Here is a 15947-nt window from a genome sequence, read left to right as displayed (position 1 = left end):
TTGAGGTCAGCCCGGGAGGGGAAGCAGGGCCAGAGACCTGGGTGATGCTCTGAATCAGGGACCAGGCGCCAGGTGTATGTGGTTTAAATCCTGCTTAACCACCAAGCAGCGGTGCGACTGTGTGCTCGTTACTTGCCTTCACTCTGTCTCGTTTTTGGGTTTCAGTCTGTAAGCAGTGGAGAGAAGTCTGGTTTGTGATGAGGGATCTTTATCATGGTTACCGTCGTCGTTACAACAGCCGATGCTCACCGAGCATTTAGTTCATGCCGAGGGCCATACCGAGTGTCTCACCTTGTGATTTCTTTGGTTCCTTCCAAGGCCCCCATGTCTCAGAGGAGTAAGTCACTTTCCCCACGTCCCATAGATACCAAGTGGCCTTAGACACGGCAGTCTGACTCCAAGGCAGCTCTTTTAACCCCAGGCGGTGCCCTGCACCTCAGGAGGATGGGCGGCAAGGCAGGATGGAGGCAGGAGCCCCTGGGTGTCTCTGTAGGAGGAGCGGCTGTTAACCAGGAATAAATCAGACCTTTTGCTCCAGAAGACAGAGAAAAGAGAGCCGTCACGGCAGGGAGAGCTTCCTGGAGGTGGAAGCTTCTGAGCCAGGTCAAGCAGTCAGAGACAGATGAGGGGTCACTTGCTGTCCGATCAGGGCCCCAGCCCTCTTCTGCTGGCAGGGATGTCTTAGGGTGGCCTCGTCTGTCTTGCAGACCCTGACTCACCTGGTCATCAGGTAAAGTGGCGGCACTCTGGTCTGGAGGGCGAGGCAAACACAAGTACGGATGGCACTTGCCTTTCTAGAGCACGTGGCCTGGGGCCAGACCTCGCCTCAGGATGGTCCCGCCTGTGGTCGGCACACCAGGACTCAGGTGGGCCTCTCTGGGCCCTTCCCCACCTCCCTCCTCCTGGGGAGCCTCTCCTTTGGGATTCTCTTTGGGCCTGAGGTCTGATCCACCTGCTTCCAGGCAAGGGGGCTCACGCGGTAGGCCCACCGCCCGCCTCAAGGCTTTGTGCGGCTGTGGGGTGAGTGTGGTACACATGGGGGGCTGGGGGCAGTGGACACTCCTGGGAGCAACCCCCACCCGATGGCAGAGAATGACCAGCTCCCCGGCAAGGTGGAACCCCCTCCCACCGCCCTCGCCTCCCCTACGCTTCCCGGAATTTCTGCTCAAAGGAGCAGCTTGTGTTCGATTCCTAGTCTCAGGGTCTGTTCTCAGCCCCAGACAGGGGCTCCCCGAGAGCCTCCAGCACCCCTTTCCGTGCCTCTTTGGATCTAGTGGGGAGTGTGGCTGACCCCTTGCAGAAGCCGCTCCAGAGTGTGGGGTCTAGCTGTTTTTTTTATTCTAAGCAACTTCCAGTCCTTTCTGGAAGTAAATAAGTAAAATTCAGAAGTAAATAAGTAACACCAGGCATGATACATTATTTGAAGGCTCTTGGTTCTGGGATGAGCTCTTTTTATAAAAAGCTTTTCTACAGGCCACGGCTCCCACTGCGAGGGGACTTCATGCACCTTTGCCAGGCTGGCACCCTCATCAGACGCCTGTGGCAGAAGTAGGCGGAGAGGAGTTAAAAAGGCAGCTAGCTGCCCATCTCCAGATCCTCGAAAGAGTGGCTCTTCCTCTTCCCTAATTAGGGTTGATTTGGGACCCTAGTCGGGCATCCCTGTGACTCAGCTGGTAAAGAATCCACCTGCAATGTGGGAGACCTGGGTTCGATCCCTGGGTTGGGAAGATCCCCTGGAGAAGGGAAAGGCTCCCCAGTCCAGCATTCTGGCCTGGAGAACTCCATGGACTGTGTAGTCCATGGGGTCACAGAGAGTCGGACACAACTGAGTGACTCTCACTTTGGGATCCTAGTCAGGGCCCAGTAGGCTGTGGGAGGGGAGGGCAGGAGCCTCGCCCCCACCCTCCACGCCCAGGCTGGGCAGGCGCTCAGCTCAGGCTCAGCGCTGCATTCCTTGGGGAGACCTCTGACCCCTCCCCCAAAAGCAAGGTAAGGAAGGAGTCCTTGTGGGGGCAGGCGGTGGATGACCCGCCCTCCAAAGAGGAAGCAACCCAGTGCCCGGAGGTTGGCTCTGCTTCCTTACTGAGCACCGCCGCGGCGTCCAGGTCTGAGGGCCTCCGAGGCCCAGGGTCAAGCCTTGCCCGGGCTGCTGGGGAGCTCTGTGACCTTGGAGCCCCGCCACTCATCTGTGTTTCGGGACTTGGAGTGGGGGCTGCCTCGTGGGGCTGCTGAGGAGGTTAAAGAGGGACACGAACCCTCTTTTCCAACACACAGTCAAGGTGGGCAGGGCTCCCCCCTGGACCTGTGCGGCCTCACCCGGGCCTGGCTCCACGGGGCGGGACAGAGGTGATCTCCAGGAGGTGCGGGCCCAGCCTGGGCACGCAGGCTGCCATCCCGGGGCTCGGGGGTGTGGGGAGTGGCACTGTGGGGCCATGAGGAGCCCTTAGTCCACTTGGAAAGGAGCGCACGTGGATTGCAGAGCACCCCGGATCCCCGGGAAGAGCGGCCGTCTCGCTCCATCCTGCAGCTGGTGCCCACGCCCTGCCCTCCAGCAGGGCCCCTGATTGCTGAGACCACCCAGCCGGCCAGAAGGGCGCCTGCAGGCTCCCGTCCCGGCCCAGGCATCTTAGAAGGGGGGTCCAGGAGCACCCCTGAAACCTCGCCTTCAGAGAGATCCTGCCCCATCTCCCTTGCTTCTCGCCAGACGTCTTGGGGGGCCCTCCCCCGCCCCCAGAGTGGCAGGGCTGTCAGAAGCGCCCAGGTCTGAGGACCACACTGCGTGTGTGTCAGGGTCTCTGTACCTCATCCTCCTGCGGACGGACGTGCCCGACTGCTGCTTCGCTGAGTCTCTGGACCCACAGGGAGGTGCAGCGTGTCACGCCCTTGCCTTGGCCAGGCCTGGCATCTTCCAGCCTCTGGGGTTTCCAACCAGGAGACAGGCTTCCAGAGACAAAGTCCAGGCACTGCGGTGCCCCGAGGGGCGGGCCGGGGCCGCAAATCGCAGCCCACTTCACTGGGCCTTAGGGCTGCAGGAGGGCGGCGATCCACCCGCCAGGTGAGCGGTCCTGGGAGTTGGACGGCATATGTGTCCAGTGCTGAGAAGGGGCCTGGCTCCCGGGAAGCCCCGAGAAGGGGCCGGTCCGGAGGCAGCATCTCTGCTAGAAATGTGACCGTGGACGCCGGGAACATGCTTCAGATGAAACTCAGGAGGGCCTCGGCTTCTCAGGGCAGAGACGCTGGGCCCCCAGAGGCCCTCGCCGCCCCCGGGACCCTCAGCTCCGTGTTCCCTTTCAGAGTTTCTGCAGACGGGCTTGATGTCCCCGCGACCCCACCTCCGCGTCCAGGCCTTGTTCTGGAAGTAACTCCAGTCAGAGCAGCAGAGAGCCGGGCGGCGGGGAGGGGGCGCCTTGCGCAACCGCAGTGGCCGTTTCCCTGCGTGTCCGGGTGGGGCTGGGCCGCTGCCCCAGAGGCCTGGGGGGTGCGTTCGGCCCTCGCGGGGCGGGCTGGGTCCTGCCCTCGAGGTGTCTGCTTCTCTGAGCCCGTCCCCCCACCCTCCCTCCCCGTGCCCCCCAGCCGCCTCCATCAGCGCCCCGAGCTCGCACTGACGGCCGGGTTCAGGCCGCAAGCTGTGGGCCCAGCACCCCAGTAGGGACACACCTGCTGGTTGTGTTTTGCCAGCCGCCTCGTCGCTTCGGTCTGCGTCGTGGTGAGTGAGACTCGCGTGCTGTTCGGATGGCTCTGCGCTCTTTGCTGGCACCTGGCCGCGTCCCTCCTGCGAGGCCGAGGCCAAGGAGGCCCATGTTCTGCCCCATGCCGGCGCGGCGGCGGGGACGGACCCTCTGTCGTGGGGGGCCTCGCCTGCTCACGCCCACCCCCGTGTCACCTCCCCACAGCCAGACAGAGCGCCGGGCGCGCCGCGGGAAGGACGCAGAGCCCTCCCGCTGCCCGGGTGCGCCAGGTCTGCGGGGACAGCTGGGACGGTGGGCGGGACCGCGGCCTCTGCCTGCGTCGGGGCTCCGAGCGACCCTCACGCACGGCTCCCTTGCAGCTCCAACCGCCTTCACAAGCAGAGCTCCGTGTCCAGACTCGGTGAGCCGAGCCTCCAGCGCTCTGGGCTCAGGTGTGTCCCTGGGTGTCCAGGCCCAAGCCCCAGCCTCGACCTTGCCTCTCCCTGCCTGCCAGGTCCCCCATTCCCTGGCCAGCCTCGTCCTCGCATCGGCTTCGGGAAGCTCCTCACTCAGCGATGTAGGGCGTGGCCCCTGGGGACAGGGCGGTGTGTCGGGGCTGAGGGCTGGGAGCACAGGCGGCCCCTGCGGGGGTTGTCACAGAGTGGCTGGGGGAGCCCAGGCGTGCCAGACTTGGGGGCGAGGGGTGCACCCGGGGGCAGGGCAGGGCAGGCCAGCAGGAGGGGCGGCCCTGCAGAGAGCCTGAGGCCGGCCCCGCTGTGCTTCTGCCCAGGGACGGAAGGGATCTGGGGGAGGCGAGTCAGCTGGACGGCCTTGCAGGCCGCAGGGAGGACTTGGCCTTCTAACCTCGGTGAGATGGGACATGTTAGCAGCACTGTGACTCGCTGTGACTTAGGCTTTAAGAGGAGGCCCAGATGCCTTTGGTTAAAGAACTCACTGTGAGGAGGCCAGGGCGGAATGAGGAAGGTCCAGGCAGGAGGTTTTGGGGGCCTTGGGGCGGGACCCCTTCCCCGGGTCCTGACACCTCTCTGCGAGGGGAATGTGAAACTCTCACCCCTAGTCCATCTTAACCCGTAACTCGACATCAGTTAGACATTTTCCTGTTGCGGGTGATAGAAGCCAAACGCAGATCGACTTGGACTAAACTCTAAAACCCTGGTGTGGTCCGGCGAGGCCGGATGCGGCATCTCGGTGTCCCCAGGAAGGGCCCTCTGCCTGTGGCCACCCTGGCTTTTCCGGGTCGAGTGGAGCCGTCGGTTCATCAGTTACAAAGCGGTGACGCCGCCTCCCATCCCTTCATTTGTTGGCAGGAGTAATTGTTAAAGAGAGCTTCTCCACTACTCGGTTATCCACTGGTCTGGGGGATAAGATTCTGATCATTTAAAAAAGATGAATCTAAGCTAAACTGTCAACTACCAACAATGCACCCCCCCTCCCCCGAGCCCCGAGGGAGGCTGGTGAAGACGGAATTGTCCGCGCGTTTAGTAGGAGCGGTGTTCGGTCCCCTGCCTTCCGCCGGGCTTCCCACAACTAGCCCTGACCGCATTTTCTCTCCCTGTAGAATTCCAGCGCCGACCATCGAGTCCGGTTGGACCTGGGCCTCTGGGACAAATTCAGTGAACTGGCCACCAAGTGCATTATTAAGATCGTGGAGTTTGCCAAACGCCTGCCAGGTTTCACCGGCCTAACCATCGCAGACCAGATCACCCTGCTGAAGGCCGCCTGCCTTGACATCCTGGTAGGTGGGCTGCACGCCCGCCGTCGGGGTGGGTGGGGAGGAGGGGCCGGGGTGCCTCTGAGGACACCCCCGGGGCTCTGGGTCCGCTGCCTGATGGCCAGGGGCGCCCCCGGAGCTGGGCAGCACCACCTGGGGTGGTGAACCTCTCTGGGTGGCCTGGGAAGCGGCCCGCAGCCCCACACTGTGGCTCCTGGGGCCTGGAGGTGTGAGGGCCCGTCACGCCCGTCCTCTGCCCAGCGCTGGCCGGGCTGGTGCCCTCGGGCAGGGAAGCTGTGGAGGTGGCAGGGGCGTGTCCCGCCTGGTGCAGGGGGTGCAGGGTGTCTGGAGGAAGTTGGACGCAGGGAGAGTGGCGTGAGCTTTCAAGGTACTTTGAAATCATCGATTATTCTTTGTGTTACATCTTTTCATAGCCTCGGGTATAAACAGTTCTGCCAAGCAAATCCAGTTACTGTAATTAGACACACTCTCCTTCTCCTGAGGTGGAGGGAGGGCTCGGACGGGTCAGTCGTGCGGGACACGCGCGTGTGTGTGTGTGACTCGGACAATCCAGTCATGCGGGACACGCGCGCGTGTGTGTGTGTGTGTCTTCCTAGGGAAGTTGGATCTCAGGAGCGAGAACAGTTGCTCTGGAACCTGCAGGTTCAGGGATCCTGAGTGTGTCGTACCTTCTCGTGAAATCAGAGGGTCTTGGATGAGCCTAGAAACGTTCGGGACAGTGAAACGTCTGAGCCGGGCTGCCTGTCCTGCGCCGAGGCCTGTAGTTGGTAAAGCCCAGCTCGCCTGATGCGGAGCGCCGCAGGGACCGGCCGTCTTCTGGGTGTGCTGGGCGGGGCGCTCCTCGTGCCTCCAAGGGCGCACGGCAGTGCGGGCCTGAGGCTCCCGGGCGCGAGCGGGGGGCGTTCGGGTGTGGCCCCAAGGACGGAGCCCCGCGGGCCCCTGGGTCACGTGGGCCCCACCCCGCCGCGAGTCTGAGCTGCAGCCAGGCGGCCGGGGACTGGGGTCCTGACCCCGCGCCGCCCGCGGGCCTGGCGCCTCCAGGCTTTGGGCACCCGGGTCTCCCTTCTGTCCGGGTGCCGGGTGACACTTGTGATCCCCGCACCCGCCACCTTCAGGGCAGGAGGGCATGAGGGGCCCCGGGGCGGGGGGAGTGCCACCTGGCGCTGACGCAGAGCCCGGCTGCTCCCTCCCGGGACCCACGCGTCAGCCCTTCTCCGTGGAGTCAGGAGGGACGGGAGCTGCTTTCCGTGGCCTCTCCTGGCCTCAGTTTACCCTTGTGTAGGGCAGCCATGAGGTCACCCGGGAGGGCCTTCACGGGGTCATGTGGTCCTGGGCAGTGGGTGGAATGGCCCGGGGCTCGGCCAGTGGCCACGAGGGGAGCGGGGCCAAGGCCTGCTGCGGCTACAGGCTCTGGGCCCAACTCAGGCCGTTTTCCATCGCGCTCTGCTGGCTTCTCGGGTGCAGCGTGGTGTTGGGGTGCTGTAGGCGGGGGTGAGCTCTAGCAGGGGCGGAGGAGGCGGGCAGACAGGGATACTCAGGAGGCCCTTGGCACCGCTCGTGTCCGAGACTTGTGGCAAAGACCCAGATCCTGAAAACCACCGTGTCAGGGAGCATCTCTCGAGTAAGGACGTGGCCCACTGACTGTTGAGAGGAGGCCCTGCGGAAGCCGGGAGCGCTGCGGGCGGAGGGACAGACGGACACCCCCGGGTCGGGCTGCGGAGGTCGCGCTGGGGTGGGCTGATGGTCCAAGGCCCCCGTCCCCCCGCCATCTCCCCATGGCGGGGACGCCCCCGTGACGCCCAGCGCCCTTTGTGGCTCGGGGGTCCGTCCAGGGAGGAGCGGTCCTGCGTGACCTGGTCCCTCTGCCCGGGACTCAGTGGACACGGGCTCCCGAGGGGAGCGGCTCCCTGTCCGTCCCCGGGTCCCTGTGAGGAAGGCCTCCGCCCGCGGGCCTGGGGCGACGAGGAGCAGCGCTCTGTGCTGTTGTGGCCCCGTGGCTGAGTCTTGTCCGACTCTGCACCCGCTGGAGGCAGCCCCATCTCCTGGCGATGCTCACACTCGCGTCCTCAGTGACTCCTCCGCAGTGAGGCTGTTGGGAGAACCGAGCCGTCCTTGCTGGAAACCCTGGCTCCTTCCCTTTAGCCTTCAGGCCCTCCTCAGCAGCAGCGTCGCCTGTGAGCCCGCCGTGTCTGTGTGTGTGACAGGGGCCACGCCGCTGTCTCGAGCTGTGCTCCCAGGACGGCATGGAGGACGGCATGGAGGCCGCGGTCTGAGAGCTGCGATTACGAGGAAGCTTGGTTTCAGACTTAGCGCTTAGTAACATGAAGCATTTCCTTTATGATTCTTTAAGTTGATAACTTGTTAACACAGTATGTTGGATCTCTTGGGTTAACTAAAACATATTGTTAGATTTTAAAAAATGTTTTATCATGGAGCATAGATGGTTGGATGGCATCACCGACTGAATGGACGTGAGTTTGAGCAGCGCCAGGAGAGGAGCCTGGGGCCTGCCGTCCAGGGGGCCGCAGAGCGACCGCGGCTGAGCGACAGCAGCTGACTTGCAGTGTTGTTTGAGGTGTACGGTGCAGTGATTCAGTAATGCACGTGTTCATGCGTCTCTGCGCTTTTCTCACCTTCTTCCCTGTGTGTGTCATTACCGAACCCTGAGCGGAGTTCCCTGCGCTCCACAGTAGATCCTTGTTGATCATACATAGTGTGCACGTGTTCCCCCAGACTCCTCATGCATCGCTCCCTTCTGCTTTCCCCCATGGTAACTAAGGCTTTCCCCCCACAGTCTGTGAGTCTGGCCCTGTTCTGTAAATAAGTTCTTTTGCATCATAGTTCAGATTGGACTTTTAACTGAGACCCTCTGGCGTTTTTCTCCCTCTGACTCATTTTACTCAGTGTGACCGTCTGTAGGTCCATCCGTGCTCCTGCATATGTCATTGTTTCATTTTTTAAAGTGGCTGATCAGTATCCCATTGTAAACGCACAGACCACATCCTTGTCCATCCCTCAGTGGACACAGGTTGCTTCCACATCTTGGCTGTTACAATGCTGCCTTGAACATAAGGGTGCATGTATCTTTTCAAGTTATGGTTTTCTCTGGATATACGCTCAGGAATGAGGTTGCCAGATCATATGGCAGGTCTGTTTTTAGTTTCTTAAAGAACCTCCACACTGTCCTCCAGAGTGGGTGCACCAGTTTACATGCCCACCAACAGTGGAGGAGGGTTCCCTTCTCTCTGCACCCTCCCCAGCATTTATTGTTTGTGGATTTTTTTGATGCGAGCCGTACTGGCTGGTGTGAGGTGATACTAAGATCTCAGTGTAGTTTTAATTTGAATTTTTCTAATAGCAATGTCAGACATCTTTCCGTGTGCCTGTTTGCCATCTGTGCATCTTCTTTGGAGAGATGTTTAGGTCTTCTGCCCGTTTGTTGAGTGGGTTGTTTGTTTTGATGCTGTTAAGCGTCCTGAACTGTTGCTAAATTTGGGAGATTATTCCCTTGTCAGTCACATCATTTGCAAACATTTTCTCCCAGTCTGTGGGTTGTCTTTTCATTTTGGTGATTGTTTCCTTTGCTGTGCAGAAGCTTTTGAGTAGGTGCTATTTCTTTGTTTTCATTTTATTTCCATTATTCTGGGAGATGGATCCAAAAAAGATACTGTTGCAATTTTATATTAGAGAGTGCTCTATCTGTGTTTTCCTCTAGGAGATTCAAGTGTCCAGTCTCAGATTTAGGGCTCTAATGCATTTTGAACTAATTTTTGCATATAGTGTTAAGGAATGATCTGATTTCTTTTTTCTTTTTTTTTCGCATGTAACTGTTCAGGTTTCTCTGCACCATTTGTTGAAGAGACTGTTTTTCCAACACTGTGTAGCCTTGTCTCCTTTCATGATGGATTGATGATGGGGCATGGTTTATTTCTGGGCTTTGTATTCTGTGCCCTTGATCTTTATTTCTTCTGTCTTGTGCCAGAAGATGCTGCTTTTGACGACTGTAGCTCTGTCATGTGGTCTGAAGATGGGCCTGATTCTTCCTGCCCCATTCTTCTTGTTCAAGATTGCTTTGGCTTCTGGGTTTTGTGTGTTTCTGTACAGATTATTAGGGATTTTTTTTATTCTACTTCTGTGAAATATACTATTGGTAATTTAATAGGGATTGTATTGAATCTGTGGATTGCCTTGAATAGTATGTTTCATTTTGGCAATTTTGATTCCTCTAATCCAAGCATGTGCTATGTCTTTCTATCCGTGTATCATCATCGGTTTTGTTCATCAGCATCTTAACACTTTTCAGGATATGGGTCTTTGGCCTCCTTAGATACTAGGTTTATTCCTAGGTATTTTATCATTTTTGTTGCAGTGCTAAATGGGATTGTTTCCCTAATTTCTCTTTCTGATCTTTCATTATTAGTGTGTAAGTATGCAAGAGATTTCTGTGTATATCTTTTGTACACGCACCTCACTGCATGTATTGATGAGTGCTAGGTTTCTGGTAGCCACCGTAGGATTTTTTATTTATAGTGTCACGTCATCTGTGAACAGTGACACAGGTTAGCTTCTTTTCCAATGTGAATTCCTTTTATTTTTCTTCTCTGATTGCCATGGCTAGACCTTCCATAAATGTTGAATAAAAGTGGCAAGAGTAGACCTCCTTCTCTTGTTCTCAATTGTAGAGGAAAGGGTTTCAGCTCTTCACCATTGAGTATGACGATAGTTATGCATTTGTTGTATATGGTCTTTATTATGTTGAAGAAAATTCTGTGTCCATTTTCTGTAGAGTTTTTGATCATAAATGGGGCTGCATTTTGTCAAAAGCTTTCTCTGCATCTATTGAGATGATCATATGGTTTTTATTCTTCAGGTTGTTAATGTGATCACATTGATTTGCAGATATTGAAAAATCCTTACATCTCTATGATAAATCCCACTTGCCATGGCATATGATCCTTTAAAAGTATTGTTGGATTCGGTTTGCTGGCATTTTGTTGAGGATTTTTGTATCTTGTGTTCACCAGGAATATCAGTCTGTAATTTTCCTTTTCTGTGATACCATACCTGGCTTTGGTATCAAGGTGATGGTAGCCTTGTAGAGTGAGTTGGGCAGTGTTCTATCCTCTGAAACTTTTGGGAAGAGTTTCAGAAGGGGAGGGGTTAACTTTCCTCTTAACATTTGATAGAATTTGCCTGTGAAGCCATCTGGTCCAAGACTCTTGTTTGTCGGAAGTTTTTAAATCACAGTTTCAATTTCAGGACGTCTGATTTGTTGGTCTGTTCGTACTTTCTATTCCTTCCTTCTTCCTTCCGTCTTCCTTTCTTCTTGGAGTTTGTCGGTTTCCTCTAGATTGTCAATTTTGTCAGTGTGTAGTTGCTTGTGGTGATGATCTCTTATGGTCCTGTTTCTTTGCTCTGCATTGTAACTTCTCTTTTTTCATTTCTGATCTTTTTTTTTTTTTTTTTTTTTTTTTTTGGATGAACGTGGCTAAAGGTTTTTCAGGTTTTATTTTCTCAAAGAAATGGCTTTTGGCTTCATTGACCTTTGCTGTCTTTTTGTTCATTTCTATTTTTTCTGCTTTGCTCTATGATGTTTTTCTAACTTTGATATTTTTCTAACTATGATGTTTTTCTAACAAAAACTAATGAGTTTTTGTTGTTGTTCTTTCTCTAACTGTTCTAAGTATAAGATTAGGTTGTCTGAGGGGTATTTTTTTGTTTGTTACTTGAGGTAGGTTTGTATTGCTGTAAACTTCCCTCTTAGAACTGTTTTTGCTGCATCCCCTAGGGTTTTTGGGTTGTGATGTTTTCATTTTCACTCATCTCTAGACATTTTTTGATTTCCTGTCTGATTTCTCTAGCAGTCCATTGTTTAGTAACATGTTGCTTAGCCTCCAGGTTTTTGTGTTTTTCACAGTATTTTTTTCTTGTAGTTGGTTTCTGATCTCATAGACTTGTGGTCAGAGAAGATGCTTGATATGCTTTCGGTTTTCTTGAATTTGCATAGGTTTGCTTTGTGGCCCAGCATGTGATCTGTTCTGGAGAATGTTCCTTGCACACTTGAGAAGAATGTGTATTTGCTGATTCTGGATTAAATGCTCTATGAATAGTGTCATTTAAAGCCTGTGTTTTGTTATTGATTTTGCTGTTAGATGATCTGTCCATTGATGAAACTGAGGTGTTAAAGTCCCCGGTATTACTGTTACTGTTGGTTTTCCCTTTTATGGTTCTTAGTATTTGCATTGTATATTGATGTGCTCCCGTGGTAGATATATATTTGCAGTTATATTTTCTTGTTGATCCTTGTGATCATGATGTAGTGTCTCTTTTTGTCTCTTATAAGTTTTTACTTTAAAGTCTATTCGTAGGATTTCCCTGGCAGTCCAGTGGTTAAGAATCTGCCTTGCAATGTGGGGGACGTGGGTTCGATCCGTGGTTGGGGAACCAAGATCCCACATTGCTGCAGAGCAGCTGAGCCTGACGGCCGCAACTACTGAACCAGCTGCTTCAACTAACACCTGAAGCAGCCAAATAGATAAATTTGCATAAAGAAAGTCTGTTTGTCTGATATGAGTATTGCTCTTTCAGCTTTCTTTTGATTTCTATTTGCATGGAATACATATTCCTATATTTGAAGTGGGTCTCGTAAACTAAGTGCTCCAACCAAGAGACATAGACTGGCTGAAATGGATCAAATGGAAATCAGTCCAAATAGTCACTGGAAGGACTGATGCTGAAGCTGAAACTCCAATACTTTGGCCACCTCATGTGAAGAGCTGACTCATTGGAAAAGACCCTGATGCTGGGAAAGATTGAAGGCAGGAGGAGAAGGGGACAACAGCGGATGAGATGGTTGGATGGTGTCACCAACCCAGTGGACATGAGTTTGGGTAAACTCCGGGAGTTGGTGATGGACAGGGAGGCCTGGCGTGCTGTGGTTCATGGGGTCGCAGAGTCAGACACGACTGAGCGACTGAACTGAACTGCTGTCAGTCTTTGCTGCTGCGTTCAGGCGTGCTCTGGTGTGACGCACAGGACCCTCTCTGGCTGCAGTGCACGGGCGTCTTGTTCCCGAGCACAGGCCCTCAGGCTCGCGGGCTTCAGTCATCGGTGCTCACAGGCTTCAGTACTTGCGGCTTGAAGGCTCCAGAGTGCAGACTCAGTGGTTGTGGCACGTGGGCTGAGGTGACCCACGCGTGTGGAATCTTCCTGGAGCAGGCATCGTCCCTGTGTTGCCTGCCTTGGCAGTCAGTTCTTAACCACTCTCCCCCTAGGGAGCCCCTTCTCTTGTGACTTGATGATTAACTTCAGTGTTGTGTTTGGATTCCCTTTTCTTTTTAGTGTATCTGTTGTAGATCTTTCTGTTTGCGATGACCACGAGTTTCTTTTTAGGAAAAAAAATCTGATTGAGTCGTTCGGCTGTATCACGTTAGCTACAGCACGTGGGCTGTGCATTGCCCCAGGCAGGCTCTCTCCCTGTGGCCCCCAGACTCGCTGTGGCGTTTGGGCTCAGTGGGCGTGGTCATGCCCTCAGTGGGCGTGGTCAGGCCCTCGGTGGGCGTGGTCGCGCCCTCAGTGGGCGTGGTCAGACCCTCGGTGGGCGTGGTCGGGCCCTCAGTGGGCGTGGTCAGACCCTCGGTGGGCGTGGTCAGGCCCTCGGTGGGCGTGGTCACACCCTCAGTATTTGCATCGCGTGGCTTCATTGCCCCACAGCATAGGAGCTTAGTTCCCCTGTGCCATGACGCACTTAGTTGATCAGTCATGTCTGACTCTGTGACCCCGTGGACTGTAGCCCACCAGGCTCCTCTGTCCGTGGGGATTCTCCAGGCAAGGATGCTGACGTGGGTTGCCACTACCAGGGACCAGACCTGTGTCCCCGTCTTGCAAGATGGATTCCTAACCAGTGGACCACCAGGGAAGTCTCACCATGAGGTTTTGATGTAGCATCTTAGATATAAACAAGATTTGTGTGTTTTTTACGTCACTGGTCTTTTAATTTCAAATGCATTTGCAGTATCCTGTTTGTGCTCGCCTCGTTTCTCAGTGACTGGTTTGATATGTTGTGTGGGGCTGATTTCCTGTTACTCTGGGTTTGCTTTCTCTGGTGAGCTTTTCCGTTCATAGTTTTCATGTTTCTCATTTTGGCCTTTTCTTTTCCACTTAGTATTTGTTATAAAGCTGATTTGGTAATGTGGAATTCTCTTAGCTTTTCCTTGTCTATAAATCATTTGATTTTTCCCTCAGATGTGAATGAGCGCCTTGCTGGGTAGGTTATTCTTGGTCGTAGTTCTTCCCATTTATCACTTTAAAAATGTTGTGCCACGCCCTCTGGCCTGCAGAGTTTCTGTTGAGAAATCTGCTGATACCCTTACCAGAGTTCCTTTGTGTGTTATTCGTTACTGTTCCTTTGTTGCTTTTAATGTTTTTTCTTTGTCTTTGATTTTTGCTGATTTGATTACTGTGGGTCTCGACATGTTTCTCCTTGTGTTGATCCTGCCTGGGACTCTGTACTTCCTGGATTTGAGTCTTTCCTTTCTCATGTTATAGATATTTTGAGCTATTATATCTTCAGATACTTGCTCAGGTCCGTTCTCTCTCCCCTCCTACTGAGACCCCTGTAGTGTGAATGTTGGTACAGTCAGTGTTGTTCAGAGGTCTCTCTTTTCACGTTCTCTTTTCTTTATTCTGTTCGTGATGGTGATTTCCGTCATTCTGTGTCCAGTTTACTTTACCTGTTCTTCTTCCTCACTTATTCTGGTTTTGATCCCTTCTAATGTATTTTTCATTTCAGTTATTGTTTAACTCTGTTTTTTCTTCAGTTCCTCTAGCTGTCTGTTAAACACATGTTGCACCTTTCCTATATTTCCTCCATCCTTTTTCTGAAATTGTGGGTCATCTTCACTAACGTTGTTCTGAGTTCTTTTTACAGCAGGTTGCCTACTTCACGCAGTCGTTTCATCTGGGGTTTCATCTCATTCCTTCATTTGGAAAGATTCCTTTGATGTCTCATTTTGTCTGACTTTCTGTGATTGTATTTTCTGTTCCATGGGCTGCAGAATTGTCGTTCTTGCTTCTGTTGTCTGTCCCCTGGTGGCTGAAGCTAGGAGGCTTGTCCTGGCTCCCAGACGGATGGGCCTCCAGTAGTGGGTAGAGCTGGCTCTTGTCCCTCTTGGGGGAGGACTGTGCTCAGGGAGGCCTGAAGCCTGTCTGCTGACGCATTGGCCATGTTCCCACCCCGTGTTGCTTGGCCTTAGGCGACCCAGCTCTGGCCCCTGTGGGATGCTGGGGCTGATGGCGGCCTTCAGGGGGAGTCACACCAGCAGGCACTTTCCAGAGTTGCTGCTGCCGGTGCCTCTGTCTCTGCGGTGAGCCTGACACGGGCCCTCCGCACCCCCCAGGAGACCCTGCAGGACCAGGCTCAGGAGGCCCGCTCTGCACAGGTCCTCGTACGTGCCCCTCAGGAGTGGAGCCTCTGTCTCCCCCACTTACGTGGAATTCCTGCAGTCAGACCCGCTTGCCATCAAAGCCGGGTTCTCTGGGGGCCCCTCCTTCCATCGTCAGACCTCCAGGCTGGGACGCCTGCGTGGGGCTCGGGACTCACGCCTGGGGGAGAGCTTTTGTGGTGTGACTGTTGCCCAGCGTGTGCATTGCCCACCCAGAGGGTATGGGGTTTGATTTTATTGTGATTCCTCCCTCCTGCGATTTCATTGTGGCTTCTCCGTCTTTGGGCATGGAGTATCTTGGGGTTTTGTTTTGTTTTGTTTTGTTTTTTTGTTTTTGTTTTATCTTTATTTTTTTTGTTGTTGTTTTTTTTGTTTTTTTGATGATGATGATTTTTCATCAGTTGTGACTTCAGTGGTGTTGTGAGAAGGGAATTAATTAGCTCAGGTCCTTATACTCTGCCATCTGGAGCTAATCTGTTTTTGTATGTCTTTTTCTTCCCTACCTCTTTGGTTCTCTTCTTTTGTGATTTGATGACTACCTTTATTGTTGTGTTTGGATTGCATTTTCTTTTCTGTACGTGTTTATCTATTGTATAGTTTTGGTTTATGGTTACCGTGATGTTTTGATACTGAAGTCTATATATAAGCCAGATGTTTTAAGTTGCTGGTCTTTTAATTTCAGTGCATTTCCAGCGTCCTGCATTTGTTCTCTCCTCCTCTCACAATTGCTGGTTCTGATGTCATGTTTTGTGTGTGGGTGATTTCCCACCTGTACCGTATGCTTGCCTTTACCAGTGAGTTTCTCCATTCATGATTTTCACATTTCTAGTTGCAGTGTTTAATTTTCTGCTTAGAGCAGTTCCTTTAGCATTGTTACAAAGCTGGTTTGATAGTGCTGGATGCTCTTAGCCTTTTGCGTGTCTGTAAGGCTTTTCGTTTCTCTGCCAAATCTGAAGGAGAGTCTTGCTGGGTAGAGTATCTCTGGTTGTAGCTTCTTGCTTCTCATGACCTTAAATATCTCATGCCACCCACTTCTGGTCTGCACAGACTCTCCTGGAAAATAAACTGATAATCTTATGGAGA

The 15947-nt window shown here is 53.6% G+C and overlaps 1 protein-coding gene across 4 annotated transcripts in view; it reads left to right on the top strand.

Annotated features, from left to right (window-relative positions):
- Window positions 1–15947, top strand: part of RARB (retinoic acid receptor beta) — a 568127-nt gene that overhangs the window by 541555 nt on the left and 10625 nt on the right. For all 4 annotated transcript variants that reach the window (XM_065947408.1, XM_065947412.1, XM_065947409.1 and 1 more), the window contains one exon: window positions 5248–5424. In XM_065947408.1, coding sequence (XP_065803480.1) covers window positions 5248–5424 — 177 coding nt within the window. The remainder of the gene's footprint in view (window positions 1–5247; window positions 5425–15947) is intronic.

This window comes from Muntiacus reevesi, chromosome 10 (assembly GCF_963930625.1).
Source record: "Muntiacus reevesi chromosome 10, mMunRee1.1, whole genome shotgun sequence".
NCBI lineage: Eukaryota > Metazoa > Chordata > Mammalia > Artiodactyla > Cervidae > Muntiacus > Muntiacus reevesi.
Note: the sequence above shows the minus strand (reverse complement) of the source record. Positions and strands in the feature narration are given on the sequence as shown.